Source organism: Eubalaena glacialis, chromosome 13 (assembly GCF_028564815.1).
Source record: "Eubalaena glacialis isolate mEubGla1 chromosome 13, mEubGla1.1.hap2.+ XY, whole genome shotgun sequence".
Lineage (NCBI taxonomy): Eukaryota > Metazoa > Chordata > Mammalia > Artiodactyla > Balaenidae > Eubalaena > Eubalaena glacialis.
Window position 1 is genome coordinate 22440649 of NC_083728.1, and position 24373 is coordinate 22465021.

At 41.7% G+C, this 24373-nt stretch overlaps 1 protein-coding gene across 1 annotated transcript in view; it reads right to left on the reverse strand.

The window, feature by feature from the left end:
* CTNNBL1 (catenin beta like 1) overlaps positions 1-24373 on the reverse strand; it is a 171776-nt gene that overhangs the window by 41551 nt on the left and 105852 nt on the right. The window contains exon 11 of the mRNA XM_061207964.1: positions 22148-22329. Within this exon, the coding sequence (XP_061063947.1) occupies positions 22148-22329 (182 nt within the window). The remainder of the gene's footprint in view (positions 1-22147; positions 22330-24373) is intronic.

Sequence of the window (24373 nt, forward strand, 5' to 3'; positions counted from 1 at the left end):
GATGTGATTTGCTGCTTCCAGTCAAAAGTACCTTTCTAGGCCACTGAAATCTAGATCTGCAATTTGTCCCCCCCCCCTTATTTTTTCCTTCTTAAAATCATGACAAACACTTTTGAGAATCTGATGAACCCTTATGCATGCTATTCCCTCCCGTATATATAGATACAAATGTCACATTTCCATGAAGTTTCAGAGTGTTCCCATCTCTTAGGGATGGCTCTTGGGTAAAGAACCCAAGATCTAGTATACCCAGATCAGAGGTCTTTCCAGAATGGCACAACCAGACTGTGGCAATCACTCTAACCAGCCTCCTACAGTATGTGCCACTTTTGTAAAGAATGAGATGGAAGTGCATTTCCCATCCTCATTGTTAAAAAAGTATGGTCCAAATCCCAATAGGCTAACGCCACCTCTCTCTGTGAGGAGAGTTATTTATCCAGACAGGCCTATAAACAACTAGGCCTATCAGTGTCCTACTGCTGAGAGGCACACTGAGAGGACTAACTCCAGGGACCTCCTCCAGAAACGCCAAGTGAATTAATTAATTAATTAAATATGTGGGGCTTCAGGATCAGACAGACTTGGATTCAAATCTTGCCTCTGACACTCACTAGCTGGTTAAACTAAACCACTGGCATACTGTTTAATCTCTGAGCCTCAGCAGTTCTCTTATTTGTAAAATGGGGCTGTCCCTTCTATCTATTAAATCCATTGTATCAAATGAGATATGTTCACAGCAGGCACTCAACAGACATTAGTTTGAGATCTGCTGCATTGAAAAAGAGCATCACAAGAGATCCTCTCACCGAGGCACCTGCCAGAGATCGCCACCTCACTCCTTCCGTACTGCATCCTGATCACATGTTGGCCACTGAACATGTTTCAGTCGGTCTGGGCTATTCTAACTAGCCCCTGCTGAGAAAAATAGGAACTTAGATGGCTTGACTTTCTCAGCTGGTAGGGCTATTTTCTACAACTAGAGATTTGTTCTAACTCTAAAATGGAACAAAGCCAACTTCACTCAGACTCTTTAATCCCACAATAAATTAAAATAAAGACCTTATGTGTGGTTGCCTATAAAGCCAAATAATACAAGATTCTGGGAGACCTGCAAACAGCCCTGAGGTGGGCAGTGGCTATTTATCAGTAAGCTGAAGGACACAGCACATCTAAGCAGAGATGGTCCTTGCCTTTTGATCTTGCTGCAAGAACTGAAAACACAACACATGATCTGCAGAGGAAATGAAAAAGACGCTCTCCTTTATGAGTTTTATAACCACAGGACAAGTAATTACAGGGCACAAAGTGGTACATACACCAGCCATTCCTTTACTCAAACTTCTGAGTACCTACTGTGTGCCAGGCAATGTACTAAGTACTGGGACTATAGAGATGAAAGAAGATAGTCCACTCTAGAGAAGCTCATCCTCATCATCTTATGAGCAAGGCTGGAGGTGTTACCCTGGGAAGTAAATGTCTGTGAGCTCACAACCCCAAGTTTTCTATGGCAAAGCTGGTAGACAGAAGCTAGAATTTTGGGTTCTAGGAGCACATTTAATTATTGAAGCACAAATTTGGACCACATTTTCGAATCCTGGGACAAATGGACTACTATTTATATTAGCAAGTCTCCCAAGGTGAGGACTGGGGTGGAGGTGAGGAACAGAGGGAAGAAGGTGACAAGGTACACAGTAATAATCCCCAAATGTGACTTCCTCATCCTTCTGTGCCTCTGGATTTCAGAGGTATCCCGCTTGCATCTCTGTTGGAGTTTTGGTCCCATGAGGCAGGGGAAGATTATATTTACCAGAAAGGAAAAGGAGGCATTAACCAGCTGAGCTGGGCCACAGGACTATCTTTGGGACAGGAACTGACACTGATTTATTCATTTATTCATAAGACAGAATCCTACAACATATAAGATACAGTGTTTGGGGACTGAGACAATCAGACAATCCCGCCCTCTAGGTGACTGAGGTATACTATGACTAAAATTACTTGACAGAAAATGATAGTGAATGCGAAAGGGGCAGCTAATGAGGCAAATACTCTTCCAGTGAGGATATCTGGGGAGACTGGTAGGCAAGATGGCACTTGAGCTGAGCCTTGAAGAAGAGAAGCAGGCAAGAGAAGAGCCTCGGCAGGAGAAGGGGCAATGGGAACAACAGTATTCCAAACAGATGGACAAGCATGAAGCAAAGGCATTAAGTTGAAATGTACAGGGTAAAGGCAAAGAACTGGGAGGAGATCAGTGTGGTGGGAGGGAAGGGGGACAAAAGGTGATTTGGTTGGAAAGGTGGGGGAGGGGTGCAGATAATGGATAAATGTACATGCTGGACTATGGAAAGTGGACCCTAACCAACACCCCAATGGCCTGGCATTTAAATACTGGCCCAGCATGGCTCATTGGGGAATGAATTCAGGGCTGATCTGCCCACCCAGCTTCAGAGCCTGCACCTCCTTCCAGCAGCCTAAATGGTTAAGAAAGATATGGGTCAGCCAGAGTTCTATTCTTAGGATGGAAATGGTCCCTGTACTTCAACCAGCAGGCCCATGTCATGGCAAGATCTTGCAGGGCCACTTTAAAATTCAAGGCCATGCTGAAGAGCTGCCTTTGTTTAAGGCCATTAGCTCTTTTGTTTTAATGAAATCATACAGAAGTGATCTTCCCACATTTCTAAAATTAAAACCACCTCGGTTTTATTGCTGAACCTTGCTGCCCACCTCCCCCTGAGCTCCCCCAGATGGAGAGACATCCTGCTTTCTGGTGAGACTCTAGATGCAAACAGGATGTTTAAAATATCCTAATTAGATCGATCTTGACTTCAGCACTGGTGTGTTGGAATACAGATTAATGTGTTCCATGCCTGGCACTGGCAGCTGAAGTAGCAGGAGGCCCTGTCAAATCAGCCACAACATCACACTGCTCTGCCTTTATTATTATTTTTTCCCTTTTTACATTTCATTATAATGGACATCTGCCTAGCAGGGGATGTGGTAACCCAAGAAGAGTCATGCATGTGCACTCAGCCACTCCAGTTGAATATTGATGCAAGTCAAATCAAACACTCTTTTCAAGACAGATGGATCTGTGTTAAGCATCTATATATAGTCCCTTTTAACACATACACAAAATACATATATTTCTGTTCTTCACAAACATTTACTGAATCCTGGCAGGCACTGGGCTAGAGACTGGGGACTTAAAGAGGCAAAATTTATTGTGAACCTATTATGTGCCTATGTGTGCTCTGCATGTATTACTTTATTTAATTCTCACAACAATCCTTTGAACCATGTTTATTATCCTCCCCATTTTACAGAGAAGAGACTAGAGACTCAGCTAGGAAAAGAAATTTGCCTCCCAGGGTTTCACAGCTAATTAGGAAGTAACCTCATTAGTTCCACTATAATAAAACTTGATTATTTTCCTCAAGAGTTAAAAAATACCCAATAAGCATATTAAAAAAGCATTCAGCCTCAATAGTAATACAAATAAAATCATGAGATAGTTTCATTTGATAAAGTTTTCAAAATACCTGATGCCTGGAAGGCTGTGGGGAGCTCCCGTAAGCTCTCCTACACTGCTGGCCCTATGACTACTGATGACGCAGTACTGAAACCGCTCTTGCTATGTGAATCTCCCCAACAGATGGTAAGCTCCTCCAAGGCAGGGTCCATCTTACTCACTGACACACCTCAGTGACTAGCCTTGTGCCAGAGGTTCAACTAATACTGAATTTGATATCCTAACTAAACAGCATGGTAAGAGTTAGCTATAAGAGACACATTTGTATAAAAAGGAATAACTGACTCCCTGAGAGGGTCTGGATGAGCCAAACTCTGAAGAATGAGAAGGAATTTATCAGAGAGACAAAGGGGGAATGGCATTCCAGACAACACACAAGAGGTTTAAGGGCATAGAGATATAAAGGAGCACAACACAGGACAGGCCGCTGTGGGTGGGTGAGGGGATGGCAGATGAGGAAAGAGAGGTGAGCAAGAACCTTGCACACTCAGCTAGAGTCTGGATTTTATCCCACAGGGCCTACAGAAGAGTTGACAGAAAATAGGCAACATGATCAGATTTCTGTCCCAAAAAGATCATCCTGGAAGATTTATAGGAATGTACACTGGAGGAGAAGCAGGACCAGATCCAGAATATTACAGAAACGTACGTGACAAATACACACAACATATTGCGTTTGGGTATATCTAACAGGTGATTCTCCCTAAGCAAAACCTGAAATAGTTAATGATCTTTCAGAAAGAAGCCAATTTCCTTGCCCCCTTTCTGGGGGAAGAAGGGAAGTACAACATAAAGATCACCAGAGTAAAGAGACATGGGTTTCTAGTCCAAACTCTGAGAAAAATCTTCTATGTGACTCTAAATAGGTCTCTTCTCCACCTACTCTCTGGGCCTCAACATCCTTGATTGTAAAAGGAAAGAAGTGGCTTGGACGATACATCGGGTCCTCCCTTAATTCAATGACAAGATTCTAGTTATCAAAAAAATGTGAACAATTACCAAATGACTCAGCAATTCCACTCCTTGGCATTAAAGACTTATACAAGAATGTTCACAGCAGCTCTATTCATAATGGCCCCAAACGTGAAACAGTTTGTCAACAGGAAGAATGGAAAAATACATCCACTCAATGGAATACTACTTCATGGATAAATCTCAAAAACAGTATGCTGAGTGAAAGCTTTACCCCCAAAGAGTATACATTGCCTGAGGCCACTGATATGAGGTTCCAGATGAGGTTAATCTATGGTGAAAAACTGAGAACAGTAGATACATTTGTGAGGTGGGAGGAGGGATCTGACTGGGAAAGGGCATGAGGGAACTTTCTGGAATGGTGGTAATGTTCTGTATCTTGACAGAGTATGTATTTGTTCAAATCCATCAAATGTTGCATTCAAGATCTGTGCATTTCACTCTATGCAATTTTATTTTTAAAAAAACCCTGAACTCTAGGTTAATGATATTCATGCTCAAGTGCTTAAGGGTGAACTGTTCTGATGTCTGCAACTTACTTCATGCATCAAAAAATAAAATGGATGGATGAGAGAGAGATGGATAGGTACATGACAAAGCAAATATAGTAAAATGTTAACTGTAGAATCTAGGTGGTGGGGACATGAGCATTTGCCGTACAGTGCTTTCAACTTTTCTGTAGGTTTGAAAATTTTCTTTAGGAAATGTTGGGACATTTCCTAAAGAAAAAAAGAGAGATGTGAACTTGGAATATAAATGATGAGACACCTGAAGCCCATTTTTCCAAAAAGTAGTTTTTAATATGTTTGTTGTTTGAAATTTTGAATGCATTTTCCACTGAAACAGGCCCACTGAAACCCATTTAACCTGACATACAGCCAAAATTAATTCAGTATTCTCATTTTTCAGTTGCGGTGAGATTCTACAAAGTGTCTAAGCATCTACTGGGTACAAAGCAATATGACAGGTGTTGCTTTTTAAAAATTTAGTTCCACTTTCCCATGGGATTTCTTTCCTTCCTTTCAGAGTTCCAGTAGCACTATGGATTTAAGAAAGTGTTTAAGTGCTAGCTTAACTAATTTACGGACTTGAATCTGTGGGAAAATGGGCCTTACAGCAAGAAAGGGATATGTATGCCCAAGAAATGTTTCTTTCTGCTACACAATTATTCTCCAAGGACTCAGAGTGAAAATAAAAAACAAAAACAGAGGGATGTGGCATCTAATTCTCCCAACTCAGGGCTTGAGCTGAAAGCATGAAGTTCCCTAAAAGTCTAATGTCCACATGTCAGGGAAGGCCCATATCTTAGATGGGCTGAAGGAGAGGTCCATGAAACTCTAAGTGTCTGCCACGTGCGTACGCAACTGTCTCCTTGGAAAATGATTCCAATCTGTAGTTTTCTATGGCTCCTACAAGGTGCTTTGTCAGTGAAACCAACCCTATCACTCCAGCAGCGGCAGTGTGGATTGGGGAATGATGCTGGTTCTGGGGAGCACCACTCTGAGATGGCCTAGACAAGCTCTGCCCAAGAGAGATGTTCTATACCAAGTGGCAGCATCCTGACTGGTTGAGACTGCCAGCTACCTACCCAATTTCTCCTCTTATTTCTTACTAATAGAACCTGTATTTACTTGGTAATATGCCCAGCTTAAAAAAACAAACAACAAACAAACCACCACTTCCCTTATAGCTAGGTATGACTGTGTGACTAACTTTGGGTCAAGACTTAAGATGAACTGGTATTTGGGACTTCCAGGAACGGCCACGACCCCTTCTGCCCTGCTCCCTTCCCCTTTTGCTCTTCTGTGCTTTGGAATGTAGACATAGTAACTAAAACTCTAGGAACCATCTAAGACCATGAGGCAATCCTGAAAACGGAAGCCAGGCACTTTATAGGTGCCTGGGGCGCCTTAACAAGCGAGCAAACATTCCTGGCCCTGTGATAAGGAAGAGAATGACAGAAGGAAGCTGGGCTCGGGCTGACACTGTGAAAGTGCCAGTCCAGTCCTGCTGACCTCTGGGCTGACTTTACATGAGAGAGAAATAAACCTCAATGTGTTCTATTTTGTTTAAACCACTGTGATTTCGAGTCTCTGTTACTAGCAACCAACTGCAATTCCTAACTGATATACTAATTCAGTAAGTTCTTTTCCAGGAAGTCCAAAGACAGACTGCATCCTGAGAGTCAGATATTTACCCCAAGAAAGCTGAGTGTGCAGTCTCACTCATTTTTGGAACCAGCCACACATCCCAGTGGGGAAAATCCTAGAACCAGGAGTAACTGCTGGTGAAAGGTACATTCCCCTCTTTTCATCTGTCTTGAAGGATCTCCTCAGGACACTTTTCCATTATATTCTGGAGAACCTGGCTGGAAGGACTGATACAACTTTTTTTTTTTTTTTAATTAAAAAAATTAACCCTCATCCTTGTAATGGCAGAAATGCATGCCTGGAGTTTCAGCACCTTTGTTTTCTCTCTGCATTCCCACCAATACTCACATAAGCAGCACTCACACCCAGCAGTATTTTGAAGAACTGGTAAGAGACGGCTCAGACGCGTGGTTTCTGACTCACCGGCCTGAGTCCCTTAGGGAGCCCCCTTGATGAAGCCATCTGAATGTCAGCTGTGGCTGGTTAGAGTTTACTTTCCTTTAGCACATCACTTAGGAGTATTTCATCTAAATTAAACTGACTCTGTGGGGCCTAAAAGCTCTTTCAGGTTTAAAAAGGTAAATTATACAGTTACCACTCCTCTCCCCACCCACGCCCTACAAAAAAACATTAAAAAATCTTTAGATCCTAAAATGAGACAATCACTATGAGTATTTGTAATGTGATTTTTTTTTTTTTAAAGAGTCCTTTTCAATGGTTAGCTTACTGTATTCTCAAATAAGCCTAAAAGGTTAGGGAAGCACAGCAGAACCCTGTCATAACATGGATTCGGATATACTCGAGGTTAAACCTAAGTGCCAGAATTCTCCCACATTCTCCCCTTCCTCAGTGATTTCTTCGCTATTCCAATTTCCCACTTTCCAAGTATCAACCTGCCTTGGCTCAGGAGAGCTGATCATCACAGCCCCAAAGCAAGGGAGGTATTTTCACACTCCTCTGAAAGCCATCCCTGGATGCCTGCTTTAGATCAGAAATTCAGTTTAGGGGGAAAAAAAAAGAAAGAAAGAAAAACCTGTTTCCAGGGCCTTCAGAGAATGGTCTAAACCTACCTCTGCACGACTTTCATCTTATTCACCAGTCCTGCCTTTGCACTCTTCTAACAGCCACTGCTCCTCCTCCTATTCTTCCCACATTTAGCAGTAAAGTCCTCTTTTAAGCTGCTGCAGCCTCACCAACTGTTGGGCTCCACACACTCTTCCTCCAGACTTCCACAGAAACCAGAAAAACCTGCTCGCAGACCCAAGGCGGCCTTATGTTCATTTCCTTGAAGTCTGACTTCTTAACCCTTTTTCCATCAGCCAGTAATACAGCAGTGAAAGTACAGAAGGAATTTCAGTGCTGCACTAACACAGTTCTTTCATTTCCATTGTGACACTAACGAACTAAACTATTCCATAATCTTGCACACACAAAAACTACCGGGAAAACATGCAGTCATCTCTGCGAAGTTGCTTCAGGATCATATTCTAACAGGTATTAGACTCATAATAGGGAGGAGATAAAGGCACCTGGCCAATCCTAAAAAACACACGGCATTTGGGAAGACAGAGTCCACATTCTGTTTTACGAACAAGATATAATCAACAATTGGCAGCTATATGGAGTACTTTGCCATCATCATTTTCTCACAAGCTAATTTTTCCATATACTCAGTGCAACCATTTTACAGTTGTACAAATAAAGAACTAAGGGTCTGAGAGATTTACGTGCCTTTCCCAACGGATCTTCCTCCCTTCCTCCCTCCCTTCCTTCCTTCCTTTCTTCCTTCCTTCCCTCCCTTCCTTTCTCTCTCTTTCTTCTTTTTTTTCTTTTTTGCCTGCTCAGCTTGTGGGATCTCAGTTCCCCAACCAGGGACTGAACCCGGGCCATGGCAGTGAAACCCGAAGTCCTAACCACTAGGCCACCAGGGAACTCCCCAACGGGTCTTTCTTAAGAGGAAAAAAAACATTTATTAGTGTTACATGCCAGGTTACTGTGCTAGGTGTTTCACATACTCTTTCTCACTTTATGTTCATGACCACACTTGGAGTGAATTATTCTCCCCATTTTACAGATGAGGAAAAGTAAGGCCCAGAGAGGTTATATGTTTTATCCAAGTTCTCAGAGCTAGTAAGAGCCAGAGACTGATCTGACCAGTTTTCTCTCCACTGCCCCAAATCTGCCTTTTTAGTGGTAAACTAAATTTACTAGCACCCAAATTTCTGGGGTACTTCTTAGAAAACTGAGCTGTAAAAAATAAGCAGGGAGCCCATTTTGAACATAGCTATAAATTGAATGCCAATGTCCCTTTGCTTTATACAAAGCAGATGGTTTCTGGAAAAAACTGACTTCGAAGTAATTTCTGTGAAACAAATCCTACTTGTTTACCACTATGGAACCCAAGATGCATTCCCAAGGAAAGAATTCCCCAGCCTGCTTCATCATAAATATTTGGTAAAGGGGAATGATAAGCAGCCTTGGCAGATGTTGGGCACGGCTGCAGATTAGCAGCGGTGTGTCCCTGCTGGCAGTGGTATCCCAGAACTCCCCTCAGCCTGGCTTCGTGCTTTTCCCTGCTCAGTGAGACAGCCCCATGAGGACTACAGGAAGTCTTCCTGCTCCTGGGAAGCCTCTGACCTCACCCTGGTAGCTCCTGGAGACTGTGTGTAAGATAGTAGGACACATGTTGGCACAGGGATTGGAAAACAGAGATTTTATTCTCCAGCATGACACGAATAAGCACAGTGATAATCAGAAAGGCACTCTTCCTTTCTGGCACCATTAGGTATTCAACAAATAATTGCTGAAGAAAACTTTAGAGTGAATGAACTCATGGAAGAGGTCAGTCAAGGATTCCTTTGAAAGGCCACCTTACAAAGGTTTTCACAGACTTCCTAGATGACTCCTAGTTCTGGGCGAACACCTCAAGATGACCTCCTAAGTCATCAAGCTATGCTCAGATGTGGGCACCTCTCATTTTAAGGCTTAATCCTAAGTTTATTACTTGCAAAATGTCTTCTGTAGCCTGGAACTTTGACAGAGATAAGACGTGTTGGGAATACACATTTCCAGAAGTACTTCTTAAATAAAGGCCGTGTTGGAAGGAGAAGGGAAGAGGGCTAACATTTGTTAAGCACCTACTATATGCCACAATGAATCTGAGAGACAGATAACTTACTGAGCTCACTGGGCAGGATGTGGGTCTCATTCCACCATTGTTTTATTGTTTTGGGGCATGTCTCATGCTTCTGTTGCACGGTTTTGTTGCTAAGCAAGCCTGCTTGGTTTTGTGGGTAAGCAAACCTGCTTTCTTGAGTGATCAAGGGGTCTCCCATACTTTTTCTCTACTTACAGTCCCCTAGTGGGATTAACTATTTAATCACCTCCTTTGTCCCTTTACCCTGTCCCTGTCAGTTTTATAGATCCCTGCTACTCAAAGTGTGGTCAGAGGACCAGCAGCAGCGGCACCACCTGGGAGCTGGTTATCAACACACAATTTCAGGCCTCACCCTAGACCTACTGGAGCAGACTGTGTTTTTAAAAGATCCCCAGGTAATCTGTCTGCAATATAAACACTGAGAAGCACTGTTGTAGATGCAGTATATCTGAGATCAACGAAGTTAATTAATGTGCCTAAAGCTACTGTGATATTGTGATTTATAATAAGAACTATTATATTTGGTCTTTGTCCCCATTTCTGGCAAAGAGCTCCTAAAACCCTTGGAATTTTCTAAGTGATGAAAGCTATAACGGTGTCTCTTGTTATGTTAATGTTATGTTGCTAGGAGAACCAACCAAGAGATTAGAGTGATTGGAGGATTGCAACTTTCAGTCCCAACCCCAGACCTGGGAGGGGAGAGGGGCTAGAGATCGAATCAATCACTAATGGCCAATGATTTAATCAATCACGCCTATGTAATGAAGGCTCCATAAAAACCCCAAAAGGATGGGGTGTGGAGAGCTATCGAGGTGCTGGGAGACCGGCGTGCCTAGAGGGGAGGCACGGAGGTTCTGCGCCCTATCCCCATGCCTTGCCCTATTCATATCTTACATTTGGCTATTCCTGAGTTATATCTTTTTAAAATATACTGGTAAGTAAAGTGTTTCTCTGAGTTCTGTGAGCTGCACAGAACCCAAGGAGCAGGTCTTGGAAACTTCTGGTTTATAACCAATTAATTGATCAGAAGTACTGATAACAACCTGGGCTTTCGAATGGCGTCCAAAAGGAGTGGGAGTGGGGCAGTTGTGGGACTGAGTCCTCAACCTGTGGAAAATGCTCCTATCTCCAGGTCTATAATGTCAGAATTGTGTAGAATTCTAAGACAGCCTGCTGGTGTTCGAGAACTACTTGTTGGTATGCGGAAACCACCCTCACCTTCACGTTGGAAACTGAGTCTCAGAACACCTAATTTAGTTACACAACTGGTATAAGCTGGGATTTGAACCCCAGTCTGCATGTTCTATAAGCTTTTCCCCCTACACTGCTATTAAGAACTATGCCAAGCTTACAGCTTAGAAAAACACATCTAACTTAATATAAAACATATAGAAAAAACTTTATAACAAGATTCATTATTTCAAAAATTTAGGTTGATGTTATAAAAAATGTTCACATCCCAAATTACGAATATGCACCCCCCCCCAAATTCACATCCTACATAATACAAAAAAACTTAGTAATAGAGCTTTACTGCCCTGCCTTGCCAGTATTATAAATTTTCCTGTTTTATTTCTAGAAATAACTAAAGGTTGCTTTGGTGATGATTAAAAGTCATTTAACTCTGGTTTTCAGTTGTCTCTTTAAGAGACTAAAGCATAGGATCAAGAACATAGGCTTTAGGTTCTAGCAGACATTAATTTAAACTGCACGATTTGAGAAAGTGCTTAACTTCTTGGGGGCTGTTTCCTCAGTAATAAACCAGGCTAATGATACTCCACAAAGGGCTGATGTTAGGGGTAATGACATCATGGATATACTGGAACACAGCAAATACTCAATAAATGTGAGACACCACCACAGCCATCATTGTCAACAGTAACCTCAGACTGGCTGGCACATCATCAGGAAAATCAGCCTGCTAACGAGGCAAGCAAGCACTGTTACTCCACGAGTTTGCCAGCCAGCAGGCATACTTAACAGAGACATGACTTATTAGTAATCAATACTTTTAAGAAAGTTGTAGGCATATTTTTAGTGATTATCAAAATGATACGCTTAATTTATTTTATGGTAACCCTGCAGCAAATATGGAACAAATTAACCATCATTTTCTTTCTACTTTGGAGCCAGAGACAAGGAAGAAAAGTGTTACAAGGGAAAAAATGTAAGGAATGTAGAAGAGACAAGGGAAAAACACTGAATGTAATACATACCACAACCATATTGTACATGTGCATAATCTTATAGTATATAAAAGCACTTCCCCATACACCATCTTACCCAATTCTCACACACTGTCAAATATTATTATCTCCCTCTTTAAGGGTGGGGAAACTAGGTTCAGAGAGTAAATGACTTACGGAAGTCACAGAGCCTGGGTAGAAACACAAATCCAAACCTTCTGAACCCAGCCCAGGGCTCCTTTCTAATAGGCTACTTAAGGGATTTAAAGCTACTACTCGCAAACAGAGGTGCTCAGCTGCAGAAAATCACCCCATGACGGTTACAGCATCCCCAGGGTGACCTCCCCAGCTCAACACATAGATCCTTTAATAAACCTGAATCTTAAAGAGAAAAGAGCTGCTTCACTTTAAGCTGTTACCTGAGAATAATTTGTTTGGGGATCCTTTGTTTGGCTACCAGAAAAGAATAGTCAACATCTTTTCAACCTCCTTCTTATGCTTATTATATTTCATCAGCATCTGGACACCCATAAGCAAAATCAATCTGACTATAAAAGCAAGCCAAAGACATTTTCTTACCATAAGAGAAACAAACAAGACTGCAACATGATTAAATACACAGAGCATTTCACCAGCAACCTGCAAGCTGCTGTGTATAAAAATCACATCCAGTATCACAAAAGTCCAGGAAGGTGGACACTAACAAATATCTCACACATGTAACTGTATTCTTTATGAGCAGTGAAATGTATACAGGTTTATTTTCAGTTTATCTCCTTCTACCTTATATCTACTGTTAGATGCCAACATGTCTAACACATTAAAATATTCACACATTTAAAAAAAAAATGTGAAAGGCATCTTCACTTCCCTTATACTATAACCAAGTGAACTCAGACGTATTAGCCTTCAGTCTGCACCTCCTTTCCTTACCATCCTGAAGTCCCAGCACATTAACAATACTTGGAAGAGCCAACATCACCATCCAAGCACAGCTTACCTTTCCAAACTACTATCACCCTTACAACCTAATCATTTAACCTGAAATCTATCCTGCCTTCTAAAAATATACAGTCCGGTTTCCTAATTGTATTAAAAGACTCACCCCTGTCAAATATGCCCAAGACACACTGAGTAAAAACAGCATATACACCATGGATCCATTTATACAAAATTATATGCACATATATCCAACCCCCACTCGTAACACAGATGTTTGAATGGATAGTGTCCACGATGTTTCTAGTCATTAACTCTGGGTGGTGAGATTGTGGGTGATTTTAACTTTCCCACCCTTCTTTTCCACAATGCTTGACTTTTCTACATTAGGTTAATTATTCATACTCAGAAAAAGCAATAAAGATATTTTTAACAAGCCTTCCCCTAAGACCCACCATGTCAACAATCTTCTCTTGGCCCAGAGAGAAAGTAAAAAGTATGCTTACCAAGGCTTATGCTCTGAGCATTCGGGCTAGTGCGTCTCAGCACTAGCTGAGCAACAGGCTCTGGAGCTTTTAAAAAATACAGATGTTTGGCGTTCTGATGCTCAGAATTCCTGGAGGTGGGGCCCAGGCATGTGTATTCTGTCAAAGCTCTTCAAGTGATACTCATCAGTGAGGGTCGAAAACTATGGATTCATGTCTCATTCTCAAGGGGGCCAACAGAGGGAGAAAATAGGCCAGAGTGCTGAGTGAAGTGTTTAAAGGCAGGCAACTGCAAAGTAAGCAGATGGGAATGTTTAGGAACAGAAATTGAAGGCTGAAGCAGTGCTGAGCTTCAGGCCTGAGAGGCCACCGAGAAGAGAGGAGACTATCAGTGGACAGATACACCCTAAAGTCGGAAGCCAAGAAGAGGTGAACAAAGTGTGGCAGGGCAAAATGTTTGGAATTGAGAGAGTTTATGCAGTACTGGGTGCAGGACTACTGATGACTTAAAAGAAATCAAATAGGAAAAGACACCAACCAGTTTAAATTAGGCCCACTACTACTAAGCAACACTCATTTATGATTAAAAGAAGAAGAATTAGAAGAGTACTGCAAATGATTTAATTTTCAGAAACCATGGAAAAATCTCAGCTTAAAATCCTAGTAAGGCCATGTACTAGCTGTGTCTTCGGAAAATGACAACTTCTTTATGCCTCAGTGTTCTCACCTGTAAAATGTAGGTAATAATCCATGGCTCACGGGGTTCTTGTGAGGATTAGGTGAAATGATATAATGAATGCTTTCAACTGATAGGTTTTTGCCTATCAGAGTACTCAACAAAAAAAGCTCCCAGTGGTAACATTAGGAAGCATATCATAGTAAAGATTACGTGTTGAATTTTAATAAACCAGGTTATTATAAACCAGGTTTAATAAACCAGTTAATTACTGTCTAGCCCCTAAGTTATTTCCTCATTTTGGCACCACCTAATGCTAAAGAAATAACCTAAAAAGGTTTGGCTATTTCTCGACTGCTGCTTCAACATTCCTGGTATTTGTTTTACTTCTATAAAGGAGATACACTGCACACTAAACTATTTCTATAAAACTTAATCAAGATTATAAATGAAAATTAACAGAGTTATATTGACAAAATAATAAATGTACCAGTGGAAAACTCTATATCCAAAATAAGAATTCAGCTAATGCTACCACTATAGAACTAAGTTTCTACCTGGCAAAATGAAAAACGCAAAAGAAAAATGGTGATAGATGTTTCTCCTACATCCTTTCCACCCAGGCCTTCAATATCAAAATTGAGTTTGTGCTAAATTAGCTGAAATAGTCAAAATAATTAAAATTAGTACTCTACCTATGACCTATAAAAATTTGGGGGAGTCCTTTTTTACTATAACACAATAAAATAACTGTAAGAACAGCAATAACTATTAACATTAATGAATGCTTACCATGTGCCAGGTACTGCCCTAAGCACTGTACATATATTAACTCAGTCAATCCTCACAACAGCTCCGCAGGGTCCTTCAAGGTCTGGCTTCTGCTTAACTAATCTAATCTTCTGCTCCATGCTCTTTTTACCAAGGGTTGGTGCCAGACTGGTCTCAGAGGGTACTCACGGCAAGCTTAATAAAACTACATATCCACCAGCATTATGCAGACTGGTGGAACCAGAAACTCTGAGAACATGTCCCAGAAGGCTACATTTTAAATGAATTTCCAGATGATTCTGAGGGGCAGCTAGTTTAAGGCTCACTGTAGTCTGTGCCTCCCACCTTTTATTTTATACATGCTGCTTTTTTCACTTGATATTCCTTCACGTGGCTAACTCAGACTTAAGGTTTGGCTCAAGAGCCACATTTCTAAGGTGGAGCTGTTTCTAACCTCCACCTGTTCTCTCACCACCTAGGTTAGATTAGGAGCCCCTGCTCCGTGCTCTCTTCTACCACTTTACCTTGTAACATAAATACAGGTTTCCATGTCTCCCTAGCTGCACTGTGAGCTTGTTCACCTTCCATCTACAGCACCAAGCCTGGCACAAAGAAGGGGCTAGTGGTTTGTTTAATGAAAGAATGAATGAAGCCTCACTGACCTACCTTTAGGGCTCTTATCCATAGAAACAGACCCTCGGCAAGAGCATCAAACTGAAATAGAAGGGTATAGGGCCTCATTCAAGACGTGATGAATTTTGACAGGACCAGCACAATCAGGATTGTAACTGAGGGTCCAGATTAGTAGGCCATCATGATAAACTGGCTGTCCCATCTCTTGGTAGCTCCTGTTATGACCCAGCCTCTCCACATATGCAGTCCTGGTGCACAACTGGGCTTCATACCCACGAAAGCCAAGGATTTTTGCTCCCTACATGTAAACATGAAAACTGAGAGAGGTAATTAAGGATGACTATTTTTGAAAGGAGGCTGACATGCAGCAACTATTTTACCATTTATTAAATGTCCACTTGCTAGAGACTATGTAGGATGCTCATGATCATTATTCTTCACACAACAATTTGAGAAAGGTTTTATCTGCCTTGTTGATTGAAGAGGAATTCAAGGTCCAGAAAGAATAACTTGTCTAAGGCCACCAGCTATTTTGGGGGTAGAGCTGGGATTTGAAGCCAGGTTTGTCTCCTACAAAGACAATCCTCCTCCCCCTACACTGTGCTGCCTCTGGATACCAACCAGAAGACCACTGGAGCCACCTTGGTGTTAGAAGAAGCTTTAGAAGCAAACCTAGGCTCAAATTCTGCTTTTGTCACTCACTTGCTAGAAGGTATTTGGTAATTAACAAACTCTTTGAGACTCATCTATAAAAAGACGATAGAAATGCCTAATTCATAAAGTATATACACCGGTAAAGCCCTCAGTATACTCGTAGATGCTCAATAAAATGTGAGTTGGCCACTAACCTCCTCCCACAAAAGAGAAGAGCAGTTTTCCAGGATGGTAAATACATACTTTGTTTCACCGTCTTCCTCAGTGGCAAACAACTACGCTGTGCTCTACTTGGGAAAGGCCTGTGGGTTAATCCTTATATGACTGGAACCAGTTAGCAAACCAGATGTGTAACAATCAAAATCATCCCCTCAAGCCTGATGAGAGGAACCCTAAGTCCAAACACATTGCTTATTTCAGCATCCTTATATTTTGTCATCTGAGGTCAGGAATGAGACAAACAGCTGGAGGGAGAGAAAAGAAATTGATCCAGGAACTATTCAGTTATACGGTTTTCAGATAGTGACAAAAAACAACAGCCAGACATTTCCATCCTTGTTTAACATAAAGTCCCTGGTAGCAGATGGCTTAATGCTACTCTTAAAATTAAATACCATTTACTCTTCACTTGTTCATTATTCTGAGCACTACAACCAACTCTTTGGGATTTTTAAGCTTGGGGAATACAAAAGGAGGGGGCGAAATCTTTGAATTTCTGTTTACATGATGTGGAGAAGTGGGGACCTGGGGCTCCCTAGTACATCCTCTATGGGAGAGGTTTTTGTCTTACATTCCACATAAGACTGGCATGTTTACGGTCTACCCCTATGAATGGCAGATCCAGGGAGAAAAAGGATTTTTTTTCTGTGGGTACTTCTAAAACTACCAATAAAGTAGAAGGAAGAGGAACACAAATGGGAAACCTATCCGCATCCCAGCCACTAATATTAATGAAGCAGGCACTATGCTAATCATTTGATCTGTATTATTTCATTTAATCCTCGCATAGCAGCCTTATGAGATAGATTCCAATATTATCCCAAATTTACAATTGAGGAAATACAGGCTCAGGGAGGTTAAGCTACTTTTCCAAAGTCATAGAGCTAGTAAATGGCAGGACCAAGACACCAACCCAAGTCTTGTCCTGTGCATGTGGGGAATATTAGAGTTAAGCATGGTGTGTTGATTTCTGCCTTGGGTGCCATTTACCAGGACAGGAAAAGCAGAAGAGACTTGGGTGATGAAGGAATGAGAAAGGTTTTGAATGAGCTGAATTTGAGTATCTGGTGCAGTTGTCTTCTGGTTAATTAGTTGTGCTGATTAGAGCTTGTGAGAGAGACAAGGCTGAAGAGTTGGGAATCAGTGGCAAAGAGATAGAGGTTAAAGCTACAGGTAGTAGATGAAATCAAGGAGAGTATGGGGAGTAAAAAAAAAAAAAAAAAAGAACTGGGGGAAGACACCGCCAATCCAGACAAAAATGAATGCTTGAGGGACAGGCTGAGGCAAAGGATGTGGAGATTCGGAACACTGGGAAAGAGCAGCTCCCCCCAGGACAGGCATTCAGTTTTATTCCTGTCACATGCTAGGTCTGTTAAATTTTGAACATAGTAGGAGCCCCAGTAAAAGTTGGCCCCAAACGATGACCTGTCATTACCACAGCCCACCATGGACACATTAAAAATATTTCTTTTTTGCCTATGTTGGCTAAACTCCCTTCTTTTCTGACTGCAGGAAAGGTTTTGCTATTTCCCTCTCCTAAGCCTGGTAGGTGGTGGGAGCTCTGGTCTGCAATTCCTCACTGCAGGAGTCCAAGAAGCACCAGGCAACTGTATACCTCCTGACTTGAGGAGTCCACAAGAATCACCTACAATTCTCTGCAGATGACAGAAAAGTATTCTTTAAAGCAGTGACCTGTTATCAACTGCTGTCATTGTTGATGAGGTAAAATGTGTGCATATGCCTAGCATGCACACACACACCTACACACTGCTTGGTAGCTCACCCCCTTAAAGCTCATAATAGCCTCTAGGGGAACCATGTTGAAACAGTGTAATTAACTAGAACTGCTATAAACTCAATAACTCACCTACCTAATGAAGCAATACAAGGAAAATTGGACCTATTTTAATAAGAATTTTTAAAAGAGACAAGAAGTAAAGGTCAAATGCCATTTCTGGATCCCAGCTCTTTTCCTCCTCCCTCATACTCTGAAGCAGTTAATGCCAAGGAGACAATATATACTGTGCTATTCTTTATAAAACCAAGGAGGTAGCCAATCATGCTATTGCACCCAAGGGCAAATTTTTTCCTTCCAACCCATCCCCCAAGCTAAGTGCCTCCCCTGATCTATTTCAGAAGGTTTTATTATGCAAAACTGAATGGATTTCAATTACGGTAATTCTTTTCCTTCTCCACCCCAACTCACAAAAGAAGAACTACATTACCCACAATTCTAGGTTATAAGGGTGGTTTCTGCTTCTTCCCTCCTCTCTAGAGTCAGCTTAATCTAGAGACTGTCCTCTCTCAAAGCTCTTTTGTTGGCTTTAGGAACACGTTGTTTTTATGCCGCCCCACTATTTAGCATATCATGACTCCCGACATTCCCGTCAAGAATGAGTTTGCCCATTCTCATGCAGCAATCATACAGCAATTAGACCGCAGGCCAATAAAACCCACACTCTCCCAATCCTCCCACACCCAAGGTGTAGGCAGTCTCTTTGCCTGGCTTCCCAGTGACCTCTTAGAAGAATGGGTATGTGTGACTAAGGTCAGGGTGGGCAGAAATGGAGACAGATTTAGTAGAGGAGAGAACTTACACTTCTTGAAGTGCCTACTCTATTCTAGCGTCTGTGCTAAGTTAATATCTGTCACCTCACCTGACCCTCACAACCACCCTATGTGGTAGATCTAGCATTTTACATAAGGCTCAAGTAAGGCTCGGAGAGTTTAAGAATTAACCCAAGATCACGTGGTTGACAAGCAGTGGATCCTTCTGTACCACACCAGGCTATATTGCTACAATAGGAGTTTGGGGAAGATTCTAAGCGATGACAGGGGCTGAGACTGGACCAGGATGAACTTAACCCTGATATGTGACAAGCCCCTAAATCGACAAGAAAAGGAAGCTTACAGGGCAGCCCTCCAGAGGTTCTGGACAGGCAAGCTGATTCCCAGCCCATAGTGCTTTATTAGGAGTTGCTGGATTACCAAAAGAAGCTTGTCATAGGGTGGCCTCACCTATAAGGAAGTTCCATCCATAACATGTCTCTTAAAGGCATAGCTCTAAAGGAGGGGGGAGGAGTTCTGCCATAATTTCTAAGCCCATGAGACAAAGAAAAGCTTAAGGCTAGGAACCCACTTGTTTTTGCTTCCAAACAAGCTGGTCACCCCAGGTGTATGACCAACAACTGTCAACTGTATTGACTCAACCTTGCAAGGTTCTGGGGAGAGCCCCAAATCCATGTCTGTCTTTAATGAGCAGTCTTTTAGGGAAGCAGTTATCCATTCATGCAGTCAATAAATACACACTGTGTATCCACCACATGCCAAGCACGGGACTAAGTCCTGGGATGCAGAGGTGACAAGGCTATTGGTTCCATAATCTTAAGGGCTAGAAGTCAAAGTCCTGGGTCCAAGAGTCCACTTAATAGGAGGTTCTATTCAAGCCTAGGAGCTCATGTTATGTTTCCCTGAGAAAGTGACATCAAAACTAAGGACTTGAAGGATGACTATAAGGCAGGCAAGCAGACAGGTCAGAGAAAATTGTTACAGATGGAGGCAAGAGCATGGTAGAAACCTGGGGCTGGGCATGTCTGCAAATGCTCCTGATGGTCTGAGCTACCGTGCTCTAGCTTACCACACAAACCTGGTCCACTTCCTTCAGAAAGGTCAGCACATGGAGAGCAACCCAGAAGACAGGACAAAGAAACCTTGCACAAGGTGCCCCTGCTTTGCCCTGCCTCCATTCTCACCCTACCTTTCATGGCCAGGAGCAGGAGCAGGAACAGGAGCAGTAGCAGGGGTGGGAGAAGGGTCAGGGCTGTGTTTTCTCCTTGGGGGGTCACTCTTTGGGTGCCAGTGTATTCAGGATGCAGAGCTCATCCTCACCAGCCATTACAGTCCAAACATGCCTTCCAGGAGCTGTCTTCCTAATCCACTGCCCTCACTAATATAATGTTATCAAATTCCTAATGTGGGTACTCTAAAGCAAATGTACTGTTACCAGCACGCCACCAGGCACATTTTTCAGAAGGAAAACAGCTGCTCACTGAATCTGTCATTTCTCTTCTCAGCGCCATGCACACAGAGCAAGAGCCTGCTAAGGGCTGTTTTCCTTCACTTTCTTCAAGCATGCTCAAAATGTAGCATCAAGCCTCTCAATACAACCCAGCAGGTCAGCCACCCACAGTCGAGGAGTTTCCTGGATTATAGGACAAAGTCTTGACAACTAGGGCCTGTGCCTCAGGATCTTAAGGTACAGATATCAGAACTTCTAATTCACTAGTCTAGTTTCCGCATCTTACAGAGCAGGAAGGAAAACGCAGTTGAGAAAAGTTAAGCAAAGGGTCTAAAGTCACACAGCTATTTAGCTGTAGAACCACAGCTTGGTTCCTTTCTTAGCTGATTTCCTTATCTTAAAAAACAAGGATACCACCATCTACTTCATGGGTAAGGCCCAACTAAGATAGCATATAATGCAACAGCACTAGGAATGTGGCAGGTTTTCAATGAATAGTGACTGTCTCCAAAATTTTATCTCCTCGATCTCCAATACCACCCATTCCCTCTCCCATGGCCTCATTTTGCTGAATTTCCATTGAGGAAAGAAAAAAGATCAGCAGTAGGCTTCACAGCTGGTGTTTGGTCAGTATCTGGTTTGAGGTGAACTGAACTCTCTACATGTTCTCACATCTCTAGTCCGTAGTTCTTCCTCTGCCAGACTTCCTGCTGTCTCTGGAGAGCTGCTTTCATCAGAGAAGATATCACTGGAGGTGACCACTGAAGGCATCACCTTCACCTTTAGCCACTCCAAGTTGGTACAGACTAAGTCAAGTCAATTTGAGAAGTGATAGACAGGAACTCCCAAACTTTTACCTAGGAGGGTAAGGAATGCAAAAGATCCTGCAGATACTTATGCCATTCTACTAATCATGATGAAAAAAAATCAAACCATGGGACAGATGTTAACTTGTGACAAGACAACCAAATTAGCCAGCCAATCAGCCCAGGTCCTCGTCCTTCACACACACCACCTCCTCGTCCCCCTCTTAGCACCCTCCCCATACTTTAAAATAACCACCCAACCATGTAAATTCCCTGGTGCAAGTATCTGTTAGCCTCCAACAGAACCGTCAATGCTCATAAATCCAGAGCCTTCCAGATTGCACTGCCGCTATTTACTGGGGAGAGGGATGCAGCAGGCCACTAGACAACAGCAGGAAGAGACTGGCCTAGCAGTAACTACTCTGCTTACCGCACCGCAATTCATGGCATTTTGCTGGGAGTATGCACCATCAGGGAGGAGAAACATAAAAAGGGGAACTTGGGCTGTAAATTGTTTATTTCGGCAATTCCTGATGGTGGCTGAATCACACTTTAATACAGAAATACATGAAAGCACTACTCTGGCAGTGACATGTGTTGCCACCTCATTACTCTTTTCAAAAGGGTCTTCCATCAGAGAAACTTCTCGCTACAAATTATAGTGAAGAAAACAAAACCTTCACCCACAGACTTATTCACAGGCCAGAAGGGAATGGAACCACTAGGATTCAAACAAGCAGAGAACCAGTGCAACAAAGGCCATCAGTGATCAGGGGTCTCTGGGTTGCTTTTCCATGCATAGAAAATAAGCAGATAAAAAAGAAAAAGGTAGCACACTTCCGCCTAAGAGTCAACTCCTCAGCTGCATGACAGAGTTTTTCAAAGTAGCTCTCACTGCCCCCCATTTCTCCTAATGCATCTTCATTAGGCTGACTTCTCCAGTGAACCCTACCTTCATGCTCCTTCTCAGTGGTTCCCACTTTCTTGATCTTCCTGGGAGATTTCATAAAAAGGGGAAAGATGGTTCGTAAGCCAAGAATATCAACAAACTTATGGCAATTGTCTGTGCCCTCGGGTCCAATCATGGCATGGTCCAGCACTTTCAGGGCACTGCTCCGGGAGATCTTCTTTTCTCTGGGAACAAAAGAGGTTTTCATGAGTGTGTTCTAGTCTTAAAAAAAAAAAAAGTGTATTTACTGCAATACTCATTACAATGGAAAAAAGAAAAATAAAAACAAAACAATTAAAATGTCCACCAGTAAAAACATTATCACATTATAGTATATCTACATGGAATATTACACACTTGTTAACAATTAGGAGAGTATGTGGTAGAATGAACAAGTTCTTATGGTCAGAATGATAAGCACAAAAGATAATATTCAAAATTCTGTATGAAGCATTACCTCAATTATGTAAAACATATGTATTAAAAGAGACTGGATAAAAATCTTCCAACAAACAAAAGCCCAGGACCAGATGGCTTCACAAGTGAATTCTATCAAACATTTAGAGAAGAGCTAACACCTATCCCTCTCAAACTCTTCCAAAATATTGCAGAGGGAGGAACACTCCCCAACTCATTCTACGAGGCCACCATCACCCTGATACCAAAACCAGACAAAGATGTCACAAAGAAAGAAAACTACAGGCCAATATCACTGATGAACATAGATGCAAAAATCCTCAACAAAATACTAGCAAACAGAATCCAACAGCACATTAAAAGGATCATATACCATGATTAAGTGGGGTTTATCCCAGGAATGCAAGGATTCTTCAATATACGCAAATCAATCAACGTGATACATCATATTAACAAATTGAAAGAGAAAAACCATATGATCATCTCAATAGATGCAGAGAAAGCTTTCGACAAAATTCAACATCCATTTATGATAAAAGCCCTGCAGAAAGTAGGCATAGAGGGAACTTTCCTCAACATAATAAAGGCCGTATATGACAAACCCACAGCCAACATTGTCCTCAATGGTGAAAAACTGAAACCATTTCCACTAAGATCAGGAACAAGACAAGGTTGCCCACTCTCACCACTATTATTCAACATAGTTTTGGAAGTGTTAGCCACAGCAATCAGAGAAGAAAAAGAAATAAAAGGAATCCAAATAGGAAAAGAAGAAGTAAAGCTGTCACTGTTTGCAGATGACATGATACTATACATAGAGAATCCTAAAGATGCTACCAGAAAACTACTAGAGCTAATCAATGAATTTGGTAAAGTAGCAGGATACAAAATTAATGCACAGAAATCTCTTGCATTCCTATATACTAATGATGAAAAATCTGAAAGTGAAATTAAGAAAACACTCCCGTTTACCATTGCAACAAAAAGAATAAAATATCTAGGATTAAACCTACCTAAGGAGACAAAAGACCTGTATGCAGAAAATTATAGGACACTGATGAAAGAAATTACAGATGATACAAATAGATGGAAATTACAGATGATACAAATAGATGGAAATTACAGATGATACAAATAGATGGATACAAAACATGGTATATCTTGTTCTTGGATTGGAAGAATCAACATTGTGAAACATTGTGAAAATGACTCTACTACCCAAAGCAATCTACAGATTCAATGCAATCCCTATCAAACTACCACTGGCATTTTTCACAGAACTAGAACAAAAAATTTCACAATTTGTATGGAAACACAAAAGACCCCGAATAGCCAAAGCAATCTTGAGAACGAAAAAGGGAGCTGGAGGAATCAGGCTCCCTGACTTCAGACTATATTACAAAGCTACAGTAATCAAGACAATTTGGTACTGGCACAAAAACAGAAATATAGATCAATGGAACAGGATAGAAAGCCCAGAGATAAACCCACGCACATATGGTCACCTTAGCTTTGATAAAGGAGGCAAGCATATACAGTGGAGAAAAGACAGCCTCTTCAATAAGCGGTGCTGGGAAAATTGGACAGGTACATGTAAAAGTATGAAAATTAGAACACTCTCTGACACCATACACAAAAATAAACTCAAAATGGATTAAAGACCTAAGTGTAAGGCCAGACACTATCAAACTCTTAGAGGAAAACATAGGTAGAACACTCTATGACATAAATCACAGCAAGATCCTTTTTGACCCAGCTCCTAGAGAAATGGAAATAAAAACACAAATAAACAAATGGGACCTAATGAAACTT